The sequence below is a fragment of the Sander vitreus genome, chromosome 5, assembly GCF_031162955.1.
Source record: "Sander vitreus isolate 19-12246 chromosome 5, sanVit1, whole genome shotgun sequence".
NCBI lineage: Eukaryota > Metazoa > Chordata > Actinopteri > Perciformes > Percidae > Sander > Sander vitreus.
Genome location: NC_135859.1, coordinates 18,939,879 through 18,964,532, shown reverse-complemented (window position 1 = coordinate 18,964,532; position 24,654 = coordinate 18,939,879). Strand labels below are relative to the sequence as shown.

Sequence of the window (24,654 nt, the reverse complement as noted above, 5' to 3'; positions counted from 1 at the left end):
GAGCAACGTGTTACAAAGTGACGCACTTTTGTCACGGAAGTAAAGGCTGGACTACAATAGAGCTGTTTGGAGCAGTTTGTGAACAGTGTTTTCTGTTGGAGATGGTAAGTCCCTTTGGGGTGGACTTTGGGCTCCTATAACGTGCACAAAAAGATATATAACACAAAGGAAAGGGAAAAAGCATAATATGAGCACTTTAATGCTCACAATGGCTTATAAACAAAAAGAAAACAAGTGTTTTTATTTGCCTCTGTTTAAATTGATCTGGGTAATCAAGATTAATGGGTGAAACCTGTTCTCTTAAATGCTTGTGAACACTATGTGTGTACTTGTGGATAATTGTTTTATTGTACCATTACTTCCATATACATACATAGTGTTCAGTGTGTATTGGGTAGGGTTATACCATTGGTTACTCTAAATGACAGTATATTATAACAAATGCCACATGAAACCATGTCTTGATAGTGGTAATAAAAACTATTTTTATTTTCGATCATAAATAAAGCCTATAATCATTAACATTTCATGATTCACATTCAAACATGAAAACAAAAAAGTTGAATCCAACTTATAAAAATTCTAAACAATTTTCTCTCAAGATACAGACTTGTAAATGTACAGAAATGAGCAAAGCTTTCTGACAAAACAAAGCAGTAGTTGTCCCAAGTTTTTGCAGTGTCAGACAACAAAATCAACAACGAATAACGGCAACATTGAAAATAAAATGACAATCTGGAACCCCATTTCTCCTGCGAGATTGACCAAAGGGGAAACAAAAGACACTTTTGAAATAAATGAGAGTCCATGTTAATTTAAACAGGAGTGCTGGTGTGCGACTGGTTTGGACGCTCTGTGTCAAAGGCTTTCCATCAATCTATTTTAGTCATATTAATCTGTCATCTGCACTGTGAAACATGAGCCCTCATGGCCCAGTTTTAATAAAATTATAATAAAATAAAAAAAAGTTTAATTTTTTTTGGACAATAACTTGAAATTTGAGGCAATATGAACTCACTGGAAAACGTTTATCATAAACCACTATTTTTAAAAAAAATTTGTGTTCCTAAAAAAGGAAAAGTTACCTGATTTTGCACTGAAATGTTGTTCCCAGTATTTTAGTCTTTATCATGTCCAATATAACAAACACGTGTTTTTAAATCGCAGTTAAGTTTTCAAAGTTTCCAAGACATCAAGTAACACTTATTTTACCAGGAAACACATAGAAAAGACCGTACTATACCACCTTTCTTACTTTTTGGTGGGAAGCTAATGTCAAAAATGTAATAATAGTAATAGTCTACTAAAAATAAGCATGATAAAGTTTTGGTAACACCTGTATGGTGTTAAGATAAGAGTTTTTGTTCATGGGGTTCAAGCAGTCAATGTTCCATGGAAAAAAAAAAAATATAAATAATAATAAATATTCATCTTCGTTGAAGCTAATGTTCTGTATAAAAACAAGGCAACAAAAGATCCCACCACAAAATTTGACTAACTTTTTGTTATTTCTGTATCTAATATTAAGTTTGTGTTTTGCGCTCACCCAAACAATTTCCAGTCTAGTGCAGCTTTAAGTTGAATGAACTAATACATTTTAGCACAACTACGGAGTAGTTCACATCTGCTAGATTGCGGGAGCCCAGCACAGCACAGGGTTCCTGTTTCAAGTCAATGTCCTCTCCACAAATTATACAATCCATCAGTTCAGCAGACCAGAGGCAGTATCCACAAAGTAAAGGTCCAGAATCAGTACACATGTACCCGGCTCTACATCCAACCTCCACTGTGTCAGACACATCAGAGCGTAGGGGAAAACTGGTGTACACAGAATCAATAAGGCAAATAAAATAAGATTGTTGATCTACTAATACCATGACAAATTTCCCTGGTGTTTCAAAATATTTTCTGTCTTACGGATCCTAAATGTTGAGTACAGATTCAACCTTGTGACTTTTTGGTCTGAAAATATAGCTGAGAATGAAAGCCCCGCTGCCACTAAAACGCAAAAGCAAATCAACTAAGTGATGCAGAAATGCTCATTGATGAAAAATGTCCAGTTACAGCAAATATATTGTATGTATAATACCTGACAGAGTTACATCCGTATATAACCAAGGTGAATTTGTTTGTTTTGTGGCATGTCATTAAGTCAACCTTACTTTTTACAGCATGTTTGGCTACATGGGAATCAAAAGAAGCTGATGTTTTCATTTTCCTGTTTGACTGAAATGACACAATTGGATTTAGCAGTAACAAGAATCTCAGCACATTTATTTCATTTGCTCCAGTCATGAAAAGCCTCTTTTGCGTTCACTGACAGACATTTTTGTAGAGAAAATGTGAAAGTGCAACGTCCTGGCCATTGACTCGAAGTCAGCATCCTTTCTATGAGAGACTGTGTACAGGAGGAACTTAAGGCGTTGTTTAAGATGCTGTTGAACCTGTGCTGCAGAGTTCTATCATCGGGATCACTTAGATCATTTACACTTACTACAGCATTTCACACCTCATAACCCTATAAGGGTCTACACATGATCATCACTTATGTTTCATCATAGTTACAGTTATGGCGTGAACATAAACAACACATCTAAATCACATCATCAAAATCAACTGATTTCCAGGACTGTTCAATTTTTCAAGCTGGTGTCAAGTCTTTAGACTAAATATACGGAAATGAATGTAAGCACAGTCACCACCATAAAAGCCTCCTTGGGTGTTTTATGTGTACAGTTAAATGCATGTGATCAGAAACCATGTTGGGCTGACATTTGCATATTTCAGTTTTTTTTTTCTTCCTGTGGCTCTTTCAGAATATTGCGAGTTGAACATGAAGTCGTAAATATTTTTACTCTTATACAGACAACGTAACAAGTCTTTCCAAAGGTGCTGACACACCAAGCAGATGGCAAAGAACTAGTGGCGATGAAGGCCGACTCTGGCATCGCCTCACGTTTTCTCACGTCGTGTCTTGGCCAAAAAGTTACACTTGAACACACCACAAAGACTACAGTCAACGGCCAACTAGCACATAAATGATATGATATAATAGCCAATCAGATTCCAACCGAGACGAGGGTCGCAGAGTAGTGACGGTGTGTGGCATACCGCAAAAACTAGGGCGACGACGATATCCTTGGTTTGTCAGCACCTTTTAGAGAGATTTCCATCTGGTGTATAAGGGGTGCTGCTTCTTATGTCATGTGCAGGCTCCTTCTCTGACTCCAGCCCTGCAAGAAAAAAGTTTTAAATGATTTAATAACAAGCATACCTGCGTTTATATTTTCTATTAATATAGCTGCACAGCACCTATAGCAGGCGTACATTTAACTGGTAAAAGATCTAAAAAGCTGCATAACCTTTCATGAAGAAAATATAAATGAAATTAAAACAATGTGTTCCAAGGACAAAGGTGTTGTCAATCTGCTGCCAATAAATAATGACCAATCTTGGAGATCAGCTGCTAAAACCTTGAAGTGATTTTTAGCAATTACAATGTGTGACATGTTGAGTTGATATTATACTATGACATGAAGAACAATAAAGTGAGGCTGTCAGTGAGGAAAACATTGGTGTCCGTTTCAGTGTATACCTCAGATTTGAGCAAGCTCAGCTTGTTTGTCTGCTTCAAACTCGCCTTCGTTCTCATCATCTCCATTATAGTCAGCCAGCTCCTCCTCCATGTCCTTGTCTATCAGAAGGTACAATGTGGTTTTTACCACGAAGCACACACAAATCCCCTTTTAAGCACAGTGCATTTATTGCTTAATCTGTATCAGTAAGGAACTATCCCTCACTCAAACCTAAGCTCTGGCCTTCTGGCCAACTGCACTTAGATAAACCCAAAAGTGGAGACTGAGGCTATTCTCTCATGCTCTCCACACACACACACATTCAGTTTTATTCTCTAAGACACACACACCTATATTTTCAGCCAGTTTACTCTGCTGCTGTTTCTCCAAATCGAGTCCACCCACGACTTGCTCGTCTGCGTCATATTCTTCTGGCTCCTCACGTTTCTGACCAATAGGAGTCTCATCTTCCGTCACCTGGCCAATCAGCATGCCTTCCATCCCAGGGTCTGCCCCTGGAGACATGACCAAATTGTTGTTCATTTTATTAAAATTGCACCTCTTCGCTGAGAATGCCTGGATAAGAATAACAAACTAGTTCACTGCTTTCAGTGAACCATGCCTTCTACCTTCTGTCTGAGTGCCCTCTTCATGAGCATCCATCACCTCCACATTTTTATCCTCAGTCAGGTTATTCTTCAAAGGTTCACTGGTCTCTGCCTCACCCTCCTGTGTTTTGACAGCTCCCTCTGCTGGTAGCAAAATGTCTTGCTTAACTGCAGCAGCTGAGGGAACAGACTGGGACTCTACTTTGGAGAGATCCTTCTCTGGAGGCAGGTCCACTGGGGCATCAGGACATGGTAAACAACAAAGGCAGGAAGCAAGTGCAATGTGAGGGTGTACACTTATTATTACTACTACACTTGTTATTGCAAATCTACATAAGTCTACATAAAGTTATGCAGAGCTACACAACATGCATTGGATGTACAGTATGTACAGTACATACACAAATATTATTGTCATCGCATGCTTTTCAGTTGAGTAGATTGAGCCACCAGGACATGCATGTTTGTTACCATTGTCCACGATGATCTCATTGGTCAGTAGTTCCGGTGGATAATTTCCTTTGGGCTGAGAGAGGCTTGGTGTGTGGCTTACAACAGTTGCTGTTTTAACTGCATCAACCCCAGTCAGGACTGGTCCGTCCTTTTTTGCTGCTCCATCCACTGCATTTTCCTGCTGAGGAGTAAACATCATATACTACATTTCTTTACGTCATCAATGGGAGGACAATGATTGCAAAAGTAAGAAATGTCAAAGCCAGTCAATAGCATTTTACTATATACGCTTGGGGACCAGAAAATCAGAAGCCCTGGCCCTGCATCTACTGTAAGTGGACCAGTCCTTTCCTTTTGAGTATGCTACATAAACAGGTGCAACATCAACTCCATTTCCACACTTGTAAATGTCATGTAAACAGGCTACAGAGACTCAGAAAAATTACTAATTGAGGGTGTCAAAAAAGCTAGGTTAGAACATCACCAAGCCTGATGGGTTGCTGTTTTTCTGTATTACAAAGAAATGCAAATGTGTTCGTTGAGGAACAGTTTGAGAGTTTTAATCATAGAAATAAAGTCTTACTTCTATGGCTTTAACTGAGCACAATGGAGCGTTTATGACCACTGCAGAAGTGGATCCGGGTTTATGGGTCCAATATTTATCAATTTACAAAATGGCTTGATTGGCCCTGACCCTTTGCCCTGATCCCGGATCTGTGGAAGGACTCTAGACGCCACCAGAGTAAACATAATTTACAGCCTTACACGTGGTTCATTGTCAAACAGAAAAGCCAACTTACCTGTGAAGAGACACCTGAAGGAGAGATGAGCGTCTCCATTTTCTTCTGAACTTCCAGTTTAGCAGCAGCCACTCTCTCCTCACACAACTCCTTCTGGGACAGGACCTGGGAGTGACAATGGGTCCTACACACACACACACACACACACACACACACACACACACACACACACACACACACACAGCTGATAAGTTGTGGTTATTGTAATTTATTCATATTAAGAGGGCTGCAATTAACATAAATGCAGATGCATCTTGATCTACTTTTAAACAAACCTGTATAAATATAATTAATTAAAAGGAATCTTTTTCTTACATGTCATAAGTGAGTTTGTTGTTGAGGGTTTTGATGTTGCCTTGGCAACTCTGCAGCTCCTTCTGAAGCTTCCCCAGGTCATCATTTAGCTGATTTAAATGACCTACAGTACAGACACACACAAGACATTAAGAGCCACATAAGAACTGAATTATCTAACTTTTCTACAGAGCTCTGTTGGCTTCTAACGCAATGCAAATAGAGGTTAACAGTTACCTTTGAGTTCCTGTATGGTTTTGGTACTGGTGGAAATGTTTTGCTGCAGTGTCCCCTTGAAGCAAAAAACATAAAATTAATATTTACAGTAGCTTTACAGTTTGTATTTTCCCTTTGATACTGTGTGAGATTAGTGTGAACCACAACAGTGAGTGAATCTAGGGCCCCAAATTCCTCTGTGGCAATAACTTATAGTCTAATGTTGATTTGTCCCCGTTTCATTTTGACATCATTTAACTCCCACAGGAGTATGTGCGCACCTTCTCCTGGCTGCAGGTGTTCTGAGATCCTTCGAGCTGTCTCTTGTAGAGGCTTTCTATGTGGGTGATCTGCTCCTTCTGTTTCAGGATCTCCTCCTGGAACTCATTCTTCTTCAGCTCCACTACTCCTCGCTCTGCTGCTCCACGTCGCACCTGGCCCTCCAACTCATACATCTTAGTCTGTATCACACACACAAAGACAAAGGGTAATGACACAGGTAATGACCTGACTGTGCGGTGAGCAGTGAAAAAAAAAAACACTGGGTATTCACAGAAACTCAGATTATAATAACAAAATATAAAGCACACTGGCTGCGTTTTGGAAGTTTCTTCTTCATGCCACTTATACCCAGTAAAAAAAGATCAGCAACAATGGTACAAAGGCTTCTACAAAACAGCAGAAATGTTTGGGCCTTTAAGTATTTTCCTATTTCACAATACAAATAAGCAAGGACATGGGTTAAATGAGTTGCTCATAGTGACTTGCATTAAAGGATGTGTTGTGAAAGTTGTAAAAGGAAATAACATAACCGACAAAAAGACCTTCCCACAACCAAAACCCTGAAAAAACTGAAGCTCAAATAAGGAACTGATGAGACCAATCTAACTTCTGCAGAAGGGAATGCATTGTTATTGCAGATCTGCACCAAAACCTCAGTTCATAATAACTTGTTTTATCATTAGACAGCATGTGAACTGTAAACACACACAGTTTAGGCAAATACTAGAAGCTGACATTGCAAGATCTATTCTGAGAGAAAATATGAATCAATTGGTAATGATTTCAATGCTTTGATTACAATGATTTTAAACTACATTAAAACGTGTGTGTGTGTGTGTGTATATATATATATATATATATATATATATATATATATATATATATATATATATATATATATATATACACACATATACATACACACACACACACACACACACACACACACACACACACAGTTCACTCCAGAGCATGAGGTAGTATTTAAATAACTTACGGTTTTCCACAAATTTTTAAGTTAATATTTGCACTGTTCACTATGGTTAGAAATTCACAGAAACGCATAGATCAACCTACCTGTAGCTCCAGGTTGCGGGAGCTTGACACCCAGTAGTTGAAGCCCAGAACCAGGATGCAGGCAATTAGAGCGCCAATCATTAGAGGGGGAGATCTTCCTCCACGACGCCCATTTCCCAGCCCACCCATAGCTGTCTACAAACTAGACACACACACAAACCACAGCCAGGGTCAGACTCAGCACACTTTCTATTAACTGTATAATCGCATGTTTTAAACAAGTCCTTTCGGTCTTTGAGCCCTGAATTACATCTACTATTTGAAATTTGTCAGCTGACACAAGGTCAGTTGTTGCCGATAACAAGACTAAGGTCATTTAAGGAGTCGAACATTAAAATTAAACATGTAAAAAGCTTGTTGTCAGGCCTGCAAGTAGCAGTGAGCTACTTCTGCTTCAGCTAATTTCACACCAAACTCATGTTCATGGTGTCAGCAACTTTGTTGTTATGTGCACACTTATCAAGACCATGTTTTAAAAAGGCATTCATGACAGACATGTACATTGTATTGCCTAATACGCAACACTATGGAGCAGCAAGAAGACCTCAGTTCTAACAATGCTGACTCAATTAAAATGTCTGCAAGATCCTGAGGACATTCCCAAAGACACATAGGTGCTGAAACACAACAGGTATTCACCCGTACCAAGATCCAAAGTCTGATATACTTCCATTTCACTGGTACAGTTTCATATTGCCTGGTGGCGGCAATGTACAATGCAAACTAATACGCCCAACCCTGAATACCCATGCTTGGTTCTTCCCATCATGCAAATGCAGGCAAGACCCAGGTGCAAATAATTACTTACATAGTAAAATATAATCTACTTCGTAATTTACCTCATGCAACCTTTATAGACTTAAATACAAAAAAGTAAACAGCGGGTTTGAATCAAACACAACAAAGAGATAACGTTAATAAAGACAGGGCAATACTTAGAATTGTGATTTCACAGAGGAGAAAGCGATGCCACGTATTAACCAAGCTAGTTAGTGATGTTGATATTAACGTCGACGCATGACTCCTTGTGTTGTCACAGCAGCAATGTTACAGGAAAGGGTGGCACAGATGACAAACAAGCACTGGGATAAAAATCAGAAAATCTGGCGTTAGCTACCAAATCACATCCCATTTTTTTTTCAAAAAATGTTAATAGCCATCCATCCATCCATCCATCCATCCATCCGCTTATCCGGGGTCGGGTCGCAGGGGTAGCAGCTCCAGCAGGGGACCCCAAACTTCCCTTTCCCGAGCCACATTAACCAGCTCTGACTGGGGGATCCCGAGGCGTTCCCAGGCCAGGTTGGAGATATAATCCCTCCACCTAGTCCTGGGTCTTCCCCGGGGCCTCCTCCCAGCTATGTTAATAGCCAACCCTAGAAATAAAGTTAATGAACTAGTTAGCTAGCTAAGCGTAGCTAGTGACAAGTCTTACTATTGGAGGCTATGCTGAAAGCAATTGCCGTTAGCGTTGGCACTCTACTGCAGGATAACGCTTTCGTAGTTAGCAACATAGCTTATCTCCAGTTGCCTTTAGCTTTAGGTTAGTCTTTCATTGTCAGGCCCATAGATATAAAACATAAACACACACACAAACAACATCTCCACAGCGATTAAGTAGCTAGCGTTATAGCTTTAGGCTAACGTTAACAGTTGACGTTAGCAGTTAACGTTAACGCTAGCAGCCAGTCTTTCAGTTTACGTGAGCTACTAAACTTACCCGCTAGAGACTCAAAACAGGAATAAACGTTGAGCCCAGTATATGGATTGATACTTGGTGATATACTTGACAATCTGGTCGCGTTTCTCCGGCAATTATCAGCGCATTACCGCTAGGCAGTTAGTTCGTATCCATGATTGCCATACAAACAGTGTGTCCTCTGGGACAACAAGCAGTGCTGAAAAATGAAGCCAGTGTAAAAACTGCGGTTCATCGAGTGGCCACTTGAGGATGGCTCTGAAAGGGAGTCAACCCCAATGTTAAAATGCAGAACTTGACAGCAGAAATAAACATACAGCATACTGCCTCAGCCTCTGCCTGCTGTAGGAAAATGGCGTTTTGGGTAGACCATTATTTCACTAAAATAAATTTAATTCCATTTATTCTACTTCGTTTAAGAATGCTTGATTCTGATTGGCTGGGAGGAGGGCATTAACCCGGCAGGTTGCCCGCTGACTGAGCACAGCGTCATCAAATAGTAGATCAATAAGCCGCTTGTATTTTTTTTCTATCACAGAAATTTCAAACATGAGGTCCATTGTAAAAATAAACCTTGTTTAAAAAAAGTTTCTAAAATGTGTCGGAAATCTATCGGAGGGTCAGTCGATACATAGTTTCGCAAGCGAGATACAATGTAGCAACTACGTTATTAAACTAACGTTAGTGATCAGATGCAGCCTTGTGTGGTTGCTATAGAAACTAATTAACGTTAGCGACAGTTGAGCTAACGTTATTCGTCCATTTTTAAAACACTGTAATGTTTCATTGTCAATTTTAATATATTTGGAGGAGGGAAGACATTTGAGGACTGGTTAAAGAGCGACGAGGACGACGGAATGACAAAAGAAAAAGACAAGGTCCAGGGTACCCGTTTCCGAGATCTGACAGATGAGGAGCTGCGTACAATTGAAGACGGGGCCCTTGAATCAAACACGAAAAAGGCAACTGCCTTTGCTATCAAGGTTTTCACCGAGTGGAAGAGCCACCAGAAGGATAGACTGACAGTGACAACTGACCCGGACTGTGGTTGCTATAGAAACTAATTAGCTACAGCTGAGCTAACGTTATTCACCGTAGTTCTAAAGGGGACTACTTTTTGAGGGAGATAAACTCAGAGTATACATTTAATAAGCATGTAATACGAATAAGAAAAAGCATAATTATTAAAGTATTTGAATTGTTTCAATATGTTGGCAAGCAAGAAGTAGAATAAACGGGATAATCACCTCAAGGCAGGGCAAAAAAACAGTTCGTCTCGGGCGGTAAGCCGTCCACAAGCCGGGCATATCAAACTGTTTATTGCCCTGCCTTGAGGTGATTATCCCTTACACATTTCCTGTAGAAAGTGCTTCTGTAAGAGTGGTTTCTATAGCAAAAGTATTGCATTAATTGCTGCTGCAATCGCTATTTTGATTGTTCGACTTGTCAACTCATTACGGAATATTAACAATCAAACCAGACATTATCAAAACTGTAAAACAAATAATGTTATGTAATTTATGTTAAATAATTGTCAAAAAAGGATGTTTTTCAATAAAAAAAACCCCCATCAAAACACTTTTACTTTTCATTTAATCTTACCTGAAAGCGAAGGTTATTTGTTATTCATACTAGCTTTTGAGACATTTGTCCCAACTACTTTTTATGATATCAAAAAACAAATAATGCAAACACTGAAGATGCTGGTGCATCACATTTAAGTCACTCATAATCTAATGAAGATTGCATAAATGGGTTAACTTAAATTGAATTGCATTATCATGGTAGACACACCATACAAAACATAAAGACAAAATATGCATACAGAAAATAATAGGTATTTGTAGACTAAATTACATACAAACAAAGTCATTTCTTAGAGTACAAAATATCCAACAAGAAATACGTTACACTGTTGATATCTTCTCTTTGTGACATGATTCAGTTTCAACTTGTTTTTGTTTCAGTGTTTTCACAGATATTTAATTAAAAAATAAAATATGTCAACTCTTATGGTGAAATATTCAGACAGCAATACATTTCCTTGTGTATCATGTGCAGGTGCATAACTGTGCCATTCATGTCCTTCATCCATCAATCTACACTTGTAAAACAATATTGTTTGAAAGGCAATATCAAAAATACATCAAAAAGGGTTTGGCTGTGCACAAACAGGTTAATCACAGTATTCTCTTTCAGTTAATAATGATTGTTAGTGATTGTATGTCCATGTCTCAGATACATTATCTTCCTCTTTATTTCCTGAGATACTGTATAATTCTTTGCATTAATACTTCACTCAAGAAGTCTTTAGTACTTTTTTTCCCCAGATTCCAGCATGTATTAGCTTTTTGTTGTTCTCCCTCCATGTCTTTTGTCTATCAAACATCGTCAAAGATGCCTGTCTGAGAAGGTGACACAGACAGGTAACGTCCTCCTGTGGCTCTACAGTGTCAGACAAAGAGAGACAGGATATATTATATTTATAGAATAATGAAGCCTGTTTCATTCTTATTCAGCCTATTAAACACCCATGTTCAATTCATTTTGCAAAAAAAAAAAAAATGTATACCTTCTGTTTGGTGAACCTTCATCACTGAAGTTATCTTGCAGTAAGCATCTCTGCTCCTCCTCCTCCCCATCTCTTCTGGTGAATGGGATAACTGAGAATAACAGAGAGCTCTGTTTTTAGTGTGTACTGTAAGCAGGCAGACCTCTTGATGGATATAAGTGAGAGTCTAGTGGTAATGAACAAACTCTAATACAAACAAGCATGAAATATGAAATCAAGCGATCTACTGAGCCCCTGTTGTGAACGTCTTGCCATATTAGTTTTCATAGCTGAGAGCAACACAAAAATATATATTTTTTTTCCATGGTTATACTAGTCTTCTTTGATCCCTACCACTATTGTTGATCTCTGTGACAGGGCTGCTCTGGTTATCATTCAGCTGAGTGTAACCAGCTCTGGTCCGCCCAGTAGCCCCCTGGACTCCATACCGCTCCCTCCAGGCCTGAAACAGAAAACAAAACACACTTAACACAAACCAGTAGAACCAGTGAGCCAACAAATTGAGTTTCTTGGCTTCTTAGAAAATTGTAAGATAAATGATTTGACAGAATAACCATTTCTAACCCATCTTCGATTTTCTCCATCCTCAGCCTTCTGTTTTATTCGTCTTTCTACAAAAGAACAAATTGTAGTCAATATTGTATAAAAGCATGTGCAATTTGTTTAAATAAAAGTACAGTGAGTCAACAAATAATGACGACTTTCAGATACAAATACAACAACTTAATGTAAACTGAGGTAAAATAAATAAATAAATAAATAAATAGGAAAATTAAAATAATTAACCAGTGAAGTAACCTGTTTGATCTAATAACTACCAATTAAGTTTAGAGACAAGAGAGGAAGAAATAAATAATCAGGTCTGCAATAATGTGGCTTATTTTTGTAAAGTTAATCAAAGAGGCAAAACAAATACTGCACTTTTGAGCAGATACATCAGAAATCGTGAGTGATTGAATTTGAAATGAAACTACCTCTTCTGATGAGTTCCCTGCCTTCATCCACCAGGTCAGAGGTCAGGTGATCGTCAGTGATGTACTGATGAAAGCCGAGGAGGTTCAAACAGCGAGAGCCCAGGCTACAAACCCAGACACACAATTACAATGTGCTGCATTAAAAAGACGTGTTTCTCTGAGCAGACCCATTCCCCACAGACTTTCTGTTCAGTATTGATCTGTTATCCAACAAGCTTCATCATATCATATCATATCAGTTGATCACATTGATCATATCAGAGGGGGATTACATGGACAGTATAGGCAAACTTATACATGAGTGGAATCCCACTTGTACCAAAGAGGTGGAGTGTGTACACATCCAACCCCAGTTAATTACAGATGCAGGACAAAAAACTGTATAGAAAGGCAAAGGAGAGGTCGCCCACACACTCACTTTCAGTGTCCTTTCTCTTTATAATCCTACTTGATGCACATAATGACAAAATAGTGTTGTACATTTGTACAATTATTAACTGAACATAGGCATGAGAATGCATTAGGCACAAAGCTAAATGAAGTTATTTCCCCATTTATATTATCATAAGTATTGTAGCCCAACTGATACTGTACCATAATATTTAAAAGTTAAAAAAATTATATATTGGCCGATAGTACATTTTTAAAACATAAACAAACAATCTTGATATGGGTCCCTTTAGATTTGTTTATTTAAAGAATTGTGACCAAGATACATACTAAGTGGGATATTTTACAATTAAAAAACCTGTCAGAAGCTGTCAGTGCTCTCTAATGGACAAACGGTAAGTATGGAATGTTACTTATCGATCTACATATATACACATACACTGATACCGATATATCTGTAATAAGCTAATATATATAAACAAAACTACACTATGTATATCAAATTGATAAAAATAGTATTTAGTTGTTAGTGGTTATTGGCTTACCTGTAAAAAGTGGCAAAGCAGAGTAGCAATACCAGCATGGGATAGTAGATGTAGAACCCATCAGATATGAAATATAGCACACGCATAGAACCCATGATCTGATAGAGGGAAAGAAAGAGGAACATCGCATCAATCCATTTGGTTTGAATGCAAAGACAATTTGACATTTCTACATACATTTTCTGTAAACATGCACTTGAATGAGGGTGCATTATATGTCTCTGTTAGTAAGACTATCTGTGTATGTGTTGGTTTGTGCATGTTTGTGTGGGACCCACAGAGGTGTAGGATGTCTGTATTCTGTCCTGGTGTGAGATAGCGGAGTCCATGTGAATCAGGCCCAGAAAGTTGAGGCATAAAGGAGGGGTCAGACGACAAAACAACCTGAGAGGCAAAGAAAACAAAGAGAAGAAACCCAATATCATAATACAGGAGTTCAACCAAATGTGAAAAGAGCAGACTGTGATCTTCTATTGAAATAGTGCCCTATAATTCTGTTTACTGTAAAAGGTGCTCGAGTTTCAGCTGATGTTTTGACCAAACTAACAAATATGTTCCAGAATGCCTCTTACACCTATTATATATTATTATTATTATTATTATTATTATTATCTCTTGTATTATGACTTTCATGAGTAACATACATGCCGCTGAACTGCAGGCTGTAAGCATCAGTCTGGTGATGTGGCACCAGGTAATAGTAGTTGAAAACTCGTATCCTGAACACTGTGGAGTAGACACAGACACACAGGAAGAGGATACTGACAAAGCACGCCATCTGGTGGAAAGAAACAAAACAAGTACAGAGAGAGGGCAGATTAGCTAGCTCAATATAGTGTTGGATGGATTAGATATTGTCAAAACTTGGATGGATTTTTCTGCAGGCTGTGGGCGCTGTGTGTTTTTGTTGAGTGTGTTCTTGCTTAATGAAGCTCATGTTTGTTGTGTGTGTGCGCATCACTCAATATGTGCCCACCTCAATACAAATGTAGTTGTGTTGTTTTTCCGCCATCTGAACAAAGACAGCGAAGAGGGAGAGGACAGGGTGTGTGCTGAAGAAGGTGCACTCGGACCAAACAACTGTTGTTGAGAGTAGACACAGGAGAACTGCCAGCAGCCTGTAGAAACCCTGCCTGAACACACACTCCCAGTACCACTCTGACACACACAGACACACACATCACACACAGAGAATAGTGTACACCTATCTATTTAAGCAGATAGTTAAGGGCATTATCTATTCATACTTAATAGAAGACCAGAATGACTGGAATACAAAAATAGCAACATTCAGGTTAGAAAGGAACCACTGTCACAACTGAGAAGTTTGATCAGTTGTAGAAATACATTTCAAAAAGGGGTGAAAGTAACACCAACAGGATATTAAAGGTCCAGTAAAGAACAAAGTTCTTTCTCTAAAGTGTGACATTAGTAAATTAGTGAGCTGCATGCGTGACATCTGCTGCAGCGCTAATTATGAAATGCATAGGCAACCCTTATAAAACCAATATTTTACAGAACTCCATTATAAAAACTAACGAAATCTGCTAAAGTAAACCATTGAATGATTCCTAAACCATTCTGTTAAACAAAATCCATTCTGTGGCTGTTGAGATTTGTAAGCGGCTGCAAACGGGAATAATCACTCAAAGTTAACCAAATATTTCTTTATTAGGGCAAGGCAGGCATATTTCTCTTTTAAACACATACAAGTTCAACTAAATTAAAGAAAACGACCCACAGAAATGTACAACTGTGCACTGCAAAAAGACAGGGCCATAGGCCTATGTAAAACTGAATTGAAGAAAGCAATATCAGCATTGCATTGAACTTGTGACAACTTAGATAACATATTTCTTTTTACAGTTTACAATGCATTCTCACCCTGCCCTTCTTTCTTTTTCTTCTGGAAGTGTGCTTTCAAGAAGCAGAGAGCTTCGATAGACTCTGTGCTCAGGCAGTTTCGGATTTTCGTGATAAATTGGCCGCAGATTGAAAAACGCTCTCTCCACCTCCATGGATGTAGCCTGAATAGTACTAAGAGCTTCAAACAACTGTTGCAGCTGAATGAATTTAGTGAGCCTGTATTACCGTAGCTATGGTACGGCACCGTCGCCTGCATCAACGTTACCGTATGACAACAATAGACGCGCACTCCTTGCATTTTTCATTTTATTTCCTGTTTCCCGTCATAACCTTTCCCGGGAATCGGGAAATAGTCTTGATCAGATTTCTCGGGAATCCCGTCTCCCGGGATTAAACCCTAGTACTGACTGAACTCACCCACAGTAGGAGTGAAGATGAAGCGATAGATCCAGCTGTGGTGGCGTACTGAGGGGAAGCTGTGGTTGAAGTGTCGGACCGGGCTGCTCTGGCTTTCAGCTACATCTTCTAGATGAAAGGCCTGGTCTAACAAGATGGACCACTGTACCTGAGTCTGACCGTGTCTCTGCACTGCAGAGATTACCTGAAACACACGCACACAAAAAATATTATTCACACATACACTGTCATATTTTTGCATTATATCCTTTAAAACCACAGTAGAATGTTAAAAATAATAATTACTTTTTTATGAAGCTTAATCAGGCCTCTTTTGGTGGGAAGGGCATTCTGTTCACCACAAGAGCTTTCCACATTTGTTCCCATCTCCTCTTGGTACTCAGTGGGACACTGAAATGAGATGACACTCAGATGAAGACTGTCCCATAGAGCCTGACTGTAAAAACTGTAAATGCAACATTAAACTTTGGACTTACTCATGAAAAAAACTTTACTGAATTTAATCTAATGAACAAATAGCCTCGGTATTTCTTACCTTTGTAATAATAGTGTCTACACACTTCCTGAGACAGTGGTTGTACCTAACAGATCCATGGATGCCTGCCACCTCCTGATTATAAGAAATATTTTTTTGGTGAAAGTAAGGAAAAAAAGTTTGGATTTTTTTAATTTTTTTTTTATATGCAGTCTGTTGAAATATTCCCTAAACACTTTCAGATTTAGCACCTGCTGGAATCTATTTTCGTAATAATCTTACAGCACAGAATTTTATATAATATGTCACCTCCATAACATCTGCTAGGTTCTCCTCAGCCGATGCCTTCTCAGTAGCCATTTTTGCTGCCTTGAAGTAGGTCTTGGCCAGCAGGTAACCGTGGGAAGATGAGAGCCAATAAGAACGCGGGATCTCCACCAGGCCATAGCCTAGCAACAGCACCAGAAGGAAGAGGCCCCAAGTGTTGGCGGCTGTAATGCCGATGGTCTGGAGCTCTGTCCTGCACAAGTTTTACAGATAAATCTGCTGACATAATACCAGCTTCGAAAACATAACCAAAAACAACTTTACTCCACAAGTGAGTGAGGTACATTTGACTTACCATGTGAGTTGCCACTGTGGGTGAGCAGCCACGTACACGAGCAGAGAGATGAAGATAAGGAGGTAGGTGCCATAATAGATAGCATTTTCAATGAGAGCTGTCTTAATCTTTCCAACTCTGGAGAAAGATCCCGATCGTGCGTAAGACTGCATGAAGGGCAACAGCAGCCTGTTTATTCCCACACACACACACACACACAAACACACGAGTAAATATAATAAAACACAATTATGTTCATTAACAAAGGTGGAGCATACAGCAGTTATAGTCTCAGTTGGAGTAAGTGACAGAGTGTGTGAGTATCTTACCAGGTAAGAAACTGGGATGTCCAGTATACAACTCTCCACAACACTGGTAGGATGCCATCTGGGATATAACTCCATGGTTCCTCACAAACCTTTGGCATACTGTAACACACATACAGTGGCACAGTTGCAAGAACACACTTTGAACTGTAGTGATGTGCATAGCGGTCTACCACTCTCTTTTTTGAATACTAACACTCAGTGTCACCAAAGTCAGACATGTTAAAATCTGACACTTAGTTTTAACGCATTTATCTGAAAAAAACTCTCCAATATGAAGTAGTATCACTAAAAATTGAGTAGACCCAGATCAAAAGGGGTACTGTTTATGAAAAGACAATTTCATAATTGTAATTTTTCAATGCCGTGAGCACAAGTAAATAATTGGGATTTCTTTCCATTTTATTATATTGGGGAGGAAGCAGAACTATCAGACATTTAAGTCAATACCATATATACGTATATCTTGTTTTTAGAAGCGGAAACCCTTGAAAATGTTTTCCAACCCAGTTTGAAAGTTCAAAACCTATGGTCTAAAGAAACACTTTCAAAAGAACATGGCCACAACCGGACTGTTATCGGTTATTCTTTCCATGGCTTTTGATGTAGATTTATTTATTTTGATTAGGACAATGCACATCAATAAACATTTCTGTAAATGCGCCAGTGTTAGCCAGTCGGCTAATTTTCAACTGTAGTCCTAGTTACCCAGCATGCATGTCTTTATGGTGGGAGGAAACCGGAGCAGCCGGAGGAAACCCACGCAAACACGGGGAGAAAGGCCCAGAACCCAGAACCTTCTTGCTGTGAGGCAGAAGTGCTAACCACTGAGCCACCATGCTGCAATGTGGGGTCATTAATTATTCAATCTACACAGTTTGACAACATTAAACTTACAAAGCAGTAGAAAGAGGAGTGTATAATACTACATGCTGCTGAGACTAAAGCCTATGCTAAATGTAATGCTATGAAAGAAAGATTAGTTTCTGTGATTTCAAGCAATGGAAAATCAACTCAACTTAGGTTATAGGTCAAAACTGTCCAAACTCATGCAGCTTGGATGTTGATAACTTCTGAATCGACATGCAATGACTAAATAATATTTGTTTTCATACTTTTACTTAGCCAAAAGAATATACATTTTGCATCATGTTGGTTGGCCTTGGAACACAATCTGAAGGATTACATTATTTGCCAAAAAAATCAAATGTTATCTTATTTACCTGACAGCTGGATAAACAGAGGAGTTGCTGTCTGTCTGATTAGTGTGTCTTGCTTGAGTTACAGGAGCAGGGTGGTTTGCATTGTCAAGAATACACTGCTTGTAGATGGTCTAAAAGAGGAGCAGAGTTTACACAGTGAGGCAAACACACTCCATGAAGAAGCCTATTCCTATTCATCACATTACAAAGGTACAGGTAACATGCTGAGGAGAGATAAATAAACACACAGAGCTCAATCTCACTGACACACAGACTATTCTCAGAAACATAAACAAACTCTCATCCCATTGATCCTGTTGTTATCCTGAGAAAATCCAAACAACTATGGTTACCAAGGCAAAAGACCTCATGTTGACACGCACTTTAAACTGCTGCAATGGTTTCATACCGTGCTGACGTCGAGTGGCAGGATGAAGACGATGAGGAAGCAGAGGTACCAGGACAGCAGCGTTCCCAACAGGACCATCCGCTGCTGCCTCCGCAAGTCTCCATAACGCTGGAGGAGGTAGAGGGCCAGGAGGAAAACAACTACAACCACAACAGCCAGCGCAGCACCACTCATAGTGATGAGTCAACAGACAGACATCAGGAACTCATAATAATACACTGGAGGGGGAAAGAAATAAACAGAGACAAACTGATTGGATATAAGCTCTTATCTGTTGGACAAAAGGGAGAAACAGTATGACCTGAACACTTAGCGCAAAACACATACATGATACAGTAATAAGGTGAGGAGGGAGAGAGCAGGGGGAAATGAAAGAACAAATGAGGGAAAAATAAGAAAAAAAATTAAAAGGACCATACGAGTGGCTTTGCATGTTTTAGCCCATTTACTACAAATGTCATATACTTTACATTATAGCTAGTCTGTCTCAACCAACGGATGTACATTTCTGGGATAAAGCCTGATATCCATTGCGTCCCTCCCTTCTCGCTATCTCCGTTATCAGGGCTTAGCGCTACCCAGGACGGTTGTGATTGGACAAACGAGCCTAAGCGGGTTTTTTTTCCCTATCCCAGAATAGATAGGCTGTGTAGCCAGACCATACCCCAACGCTGACACAGGTCTGGCAATGGGAGACTACATTACACCTAGAGCTAATCATTCTGCAAATAATGCTCTTATGTTTTAGAAACTTGAATATATCTATTGTTACAGACTTTTTATTAAAATCTGTAAAATGTGAAAATCTGTTAGCAGACTCTGTGGCCCAATGTAGTGCAATATTTTTAAATTTGCATTTAAAGTGCAGTGCCAAACAACAATAATGTTACTATGAGGACAACTGATGCAGACTTGATGTTCACTGTGATGAATTACAAAGCTCAAGAGTGTTATTGATTTCCACGAGGTAAAGAAATGAATGGATCAAAGTAATGATAGAAATGTATATCCACAAGCCTAAAACTCAACAGCATGCTTTTGAAAATGGTACATAAAAAAAATTTGATGTAATAAAGAGGTAAACTTTGCTAACACACAGCAGTGTCCCTTTAAAATCTGGTACTTTGACCTTAGAACAATTAAAACATAAAGTATGGCCAAACAGTGTTTAGAAAATGACACTTAATCAGTAAGTTAGCCTAATAAAAAATAGGGTGGTTCAAAATGTTCCTACAAAAATATGTTCTTTAGGCGTTTAGCCTAATCTGTTAAAGCAATAGTTTCCTTTTTTTCTAGCAACCATCTCAAATGTAGCCTAATGTAGTCGAATTTTTTTATATATATATATATTTTTTTTTACAGTTTAGTTGAATTGTGGTGACCGCTAAATAATTTCACGAGTTCTGTCACCCATGCACCGTGGTCACCTAACAACAAAAAGCACTCGGATTGTTGATGTAGCTACATCGTGGCCGGTTAACGTTAAGATTAACTCGGTGGAAAACAGTCTGTTATTCCAAAAATTATAAGAAGTGCTTCTTACCTTTTGAGTTTCTTCTCTCAGGCTGAAGCTTATAAAGCGTTTAACTGTCTGAATTTACTGTCACATTATGTTCCTCAGACGTGTAGTCCGACAAATGTACACAACCTTTGAAACTACATTACGTAACATCCACACGGCGCAGCAAGGAGTTGTGGGTAACGTAGGCGAGTAATGACGTCTCAAACAGGAAACCAGGCACTGGGACCTCTGACCCGACTGGGACCCATAGATGGGACCCTTATTGCCATATAGTACCACGAAAAAGCATAGCCTACAGTATATTGCAAAATATTGTGTAACCTATATGTGAACAGTGGTGGAAAGTAACTAGTAGCCTACATTTACTCACGTTTTGAGGTTTTGAGCTACTTGACTTGAGTATTCCATGTTCTGCTACTTTATAATTTTACTGCACTACAGTTCTGAGGCTTTTTACTTCACTGCATTATAATTCAGATTCAAATTCAAAATATATTCAACAAATAAATGATGATGTAATATCAGACTTTATTGTGAAATTCCCAAGCTACAGAGCAGTAATACAGGCTATATAAAATATACCACACATTTAAAATAAAATAGTAAATAACAAGAACCTTGTTTGAGTCAGAGTTTTGATGTAATCATAGTTGTCGTTTCAACGCCCTTCAGAGTCTTTTCACTGATACTGTTACAGGATAAAACGCTGGTGGTCTTAAATTCTTAGTTTCTGCTCTTAAGTGATATATAATAATATATAAAAGACCATCAAATATTTAGACAAAGTTGTCAGTTGCCTACTGCGTTGTATAATTGATTATTATTATAAATAATTGAGCTCAGGTTGAAATGCAGATAACATGACACCAGAGTAGTATTACTTACTTTTTACATACTTCAAGTTAGAACTATTTACAATATAATTTTAAAAGCTATATTAATATCACATAGATCACAGATGACATAAGGTTTAAAAATGTTTCATGTTTGTATATAACAATAAGTAAAATCCATAGTACAAAGCTTTGAGCTCAGGTTGAAATGCAGATAACATGAGACCAGAGTAAATGCAAGGTAGTACTACTTACTTTTAACATTGGCGTTTTACAAAGAAACTAATTTGGGACAGGGTGTAAAGTTGAATCTCGTCTTACTTTTTTTTTTCTTTTTTTTTTTAACACTGATCACATAAGTCTAAAAATGTTTAATGTTTGTATATATTTAATATAATTAGCTAAACTATTTCCTGCTATGTTATCTTTTTCGGCATCTTTCACCACATTAAACCCAAACAATCTTTTAAGAGAATTTGGTTATGCTAGTTACATTAAAATGATACAAAATCATTTTTGTATTCATGAATTGAAATTCATGTTGAACCTACCATATCTTGTCTGTGAGACTTACATTTTGGTGACGTGTTAATTCTGAATTGGGAAATTACGGCGCAATGTCGCTAAAACATAAATGCATCTGGTGAAGTCATATAACTTCAAGGTAGTACTACTTACTTTAAACGTTTACATCCATCCATCCATCCATCTTCATCCGCTTATCCGGGGTCGGGTCGCGGGGGTAGCAGCTCCAGCAGGGGACCCCAAACTTCCCTTTCCCGGGCCACATTAACCAGCTCCGACTGGGGGATCCCGAGGCGTTCCCAGGCCAGGTTAGAGATATAATCCCTCCACCTAGTCCTGGGTCTCCCCCGAGGCCTCCTCCCAGCTGGACGTGCCTGGAACACCTCCCTAGGGAGGCGCCCAGGGGGTATCCTTACCAGATGCCCGAACCACCTCAACTGGCTCCTTTCGACGCAAAGGAGCAGCGGCTCTACTCCGAGCTCCTCACGGATAACTGAGCTTCTCACCCTATCTCTAAGGGAGACGCCAGCTACCCTCCTGAGGAAACCCATTTCGGCCGCTTGTACCCTGGATCTTGTTCTTTCGGTCATGACCCAGCCTTCATGACCATAGGTGAGGGTAGGAACAAAAACTGACCGGTAGATTGAGAGCTTTGCCTTCTGGCTCAGCTCTCTTTTCGTCACAACGGTGCGATAAATTGAATGTAATACCGCACCTGCTCTGCCGATTCTCTGACCAATCTCCCGCTCCATTGTCCCCTCACTCGCGAACAAGACCCCAAGGTACTTGAACTCCTTCACTTGGGGTAAGGACTCATTCCCTACCTGGAGAAGGCACTCCATCGGTTTCCTGCTGAGAACCATGGCCTCCGATTTAGAGGTGCTGATCCTCATCCCAGCCGCTTCACACTCGGCTACGAACCGATCCAGTGAGTGCTGAAGGTCACAGGCCGATGATGCCATCAGGACCACATCATCTGCAAAAAGCAGCGATGAGATCCCCAGCCCACCGAACTGCAACCCCTCTCCACCCCGACTACGCCTCGATATCCTGTCCATAAATACTACAAACAGGATTGGTGACAAAGCGCAGCCCTGGCGGAGGCCAACTCTCACCTGAAACGAGTCCGACTTACTGCCGAGAACCCGGACACAGCTCTCGCTTTGGTCGTACAGAGATTGGATGGCCCTGAGAAGGAAGCACCTCCCACAGTATCTCCCGGGGCACCCGGTCATACGCCTTCTCCAGATCCACAAAACACATGTAGACTGGTTGGGCATACTCCCAGGCTCCCTCCAGGATCCTTGCAAGAGTAAAGATCTGGTCCGTTGTTCCACGACCAGGACGGAATCCGCATTGTTCCTCTTCAACCTGAGATTCGACTATCGACCGAACCCTCCTTTCCAGCACCTTGGAGTAGACTTTACCGGGGAGGCTGAGAAGTGTGATACCCCTGTAATTGGCACACACCCTCTGGTCCCCCTTTTTAAAAAGGGGAACCACCACCCCGGTCTGCCACTCCTTAGGCACCGTCCCAGACTTCCACACAATGTTGAAGAGGCGTGTCAACCAAGACAACCCCTCCACACCCAGAGCTTTAAGCATTTCTGGACGGATCTCATCAATTCCTGGGGCTTTTAACTACCTCAGCAACCTCCACCAGTGAAATTGATGCCAATCCCCCCTCATCCTCCAGCTCTGCCTCTACCATAGAGGGCGTATTAGTCGGATTTAGGAGTTCCTCAAAGTGCTCCTTCCACCGCCCTATTACCTCCTCAGTTGAGGTCAACAGTACACAGCTTGGATGGTTCCCCGCTTCCCCCTCCTGAGGTGGCGAACGGTTTTCCAGAAGCAACTTGGTGCCGACCGAAAGTCCTTCTCAATGTCTTCTCCGAACTTCACAAACAACAGTCCGAGTTTTCCCCCCCACAACCCGCAGGCGTAGGGAGGCGACCCTCTTGTCCACCGGGTTAAACTCCAACGTAGCGGCGCTCAGCCGGGGGCTTGTGAGTATCCCCACACCCGCCCGGCGCCTCACACCTTGGGCAACTCCGGAGAAGAAAAGAGTCCAACCCCTATCCAGGAGTCTGGTTCCAGAACCAAGACTGTGCGTAGAGGTAAGCCCCACCAGATCTAACCGGTAGCGCTCCACCTCCCGCACAAGTTCCGGCTCCTTCCCCCACAGAGAGGTGACATTCCACGTCCCCCAGAGCCAGCCTCTGCTGCCCGGGTCTGGTCCGTCGAGGCCCCTGACCTTCACTGCCACCCATGTGGCAGCGCACCCGACCCCAGCGGTTCCTCCCACAGGTGGTGGGCCCATGGGATGGAGAGATGTCCGCCACGTAGCTTTTTCGGGCTGTGCCCGGCCGGGCTCCGTGGCAAACCCGGCCACCAGACGCTCGCTGACGAGCCCTCCATCTGGGCCTGGCTCCAGACGGGGGCCCCGGGCTTCCTCCGGGCAGGGTCACTTCATCCCTTCCTCGATTTTTCATAGGATTTTTGAACCATTCTTTGTCTGGCCCCTCACCTGAGACCACTTTGCCTTGGGAGACCCTACCAGGAGCACAAAGCTCCAGACAACACAGCCCTCAGGTTCATAGGGACACACAAACCTCTCCACCACGATAAGGTGATGGTTCCTGGAGAGGTTAACGTTTACAAAGAAACTAATTTGGTTCAGGGTGCAAAGTTGAATCTTATCTTACATTTTTTACAACTATTATAAGTGTACACCAAGGAGAATAACATATAATTTTAACAGCTGTTTTAATACAAAAATGTCACAAGCACATATTTTTTAACGCTTGTATATTTAATATAATTAGCTTAACTACGTGCTGCTATGTTATCTTTTGTTAAATTGACATCTTTCACACAACCAGTCTTTGAAGTCAATGTCAATGTTTGTCATTGGGAATTATCAGTCAATCAATACAAATCTGTTTCAGCTAGTTACATTAAAATGATAAAAAATAAGTTTTGTATTCATCAGT

At 40.2% G+C, this 24,654-nt stretch overlaps 2 protein-coding genes across 4 annotated transcripts; both read right to left on the bottom strand.

The window, feature by feature from the left end:
• Positions 1 to 459: 459 nt before the first annotated feature.
• Positions 460 to 9,230, bottom strand: golm1 (golgi membrane protein 1). Of its 3 annotated transcripts, none has more exons than XM_078250852.1 (11): positions 9,026 to 9,230; positions 7,306 to 7,447; positions 6,228 to 6,407; positions 5,968 to 6,022; positions 5,752 to 5,854; positions 5,437 to 5,560; positions 4,655 to 4,817; positions 4,205 to 4,417; positions 3,926 to 4,090; positions 3,596 to 3,694; positions 460 to 3,233 (listed from the first exon to the last, which is right to left on the bottom strand). In XM_078250852.1, the coding sequence occupies exons 2-10, from the start codon at positions 7,432 to 7,434 to the stop codon at positions 3,597 to 3,599; spliced, it is 1,230 nt and encodes a 409-aa protein (XP_078106978.1). In that variant the 5' UTR covers positions 7,435 to 7,447; positions 9,026 to 9,230; the 3' UTR covers positions 460 to 3,233; position 3,596. The 3 variants fall into 3 exon arrangements, with proteins under 3 accessions (XP_078106978.1, XP_078106979.1, XP_078106980.1); XM_078250853.1 differs by having other exon boundaries at positions 4,655 to 4,814; XM_078250854.1 differs by lacking the exon at positions 7,306 to 7,447.
• A 1,350-nt stretch (positions 9,231 to 10,580) lies between these two features.
• Positions 10,581 to 20,424, bottom strand: LOC144518293 (G-protein coupled receptor-associated protein LMBRD2B-like). The gene is made up of 18 exons (XM_078250845.1): positions 20,325 to 20,424; positions 18,782 to 18,999; positions 18,394 to 18,503; positions 17,174 to 17,272; positions 16,866 to 17,033; positions 16,553 to 16,763; positions 16,304 to 16,378; positions 16,054 to 16,158; positions 15,769 to 15,952; positions 14,462 to 14,643; positions 14,130 to 14,263; positions 13,764 to 13,869; positions 13,486 to 13,583; positions 12,551 to 12,654; positions 12,141 to 12,187; positions 11,910 to 12,018; positions 11,577 to 11,667; positions 10,581 to 11,449 (listed from the first exon to the last, which is right to left on the bottom strand). The coding sequence occupies exons 2-18, from the start codon at positions 18,953 to 18,955 to the stop codon at positions 11,386 to 11,388; spliced, it is 2,061 nt and encodes a 686-aa protein (XP_078106971.1). The 5' UTR covers positions 18,956 to 18,999; positions 20,325 to 20,424; the 3' UTR covers positions 10,581 to 11,385.
• Between the last annotated feature and the right edge of the window lie 4,230 nt (positions 20,425 to 24,654).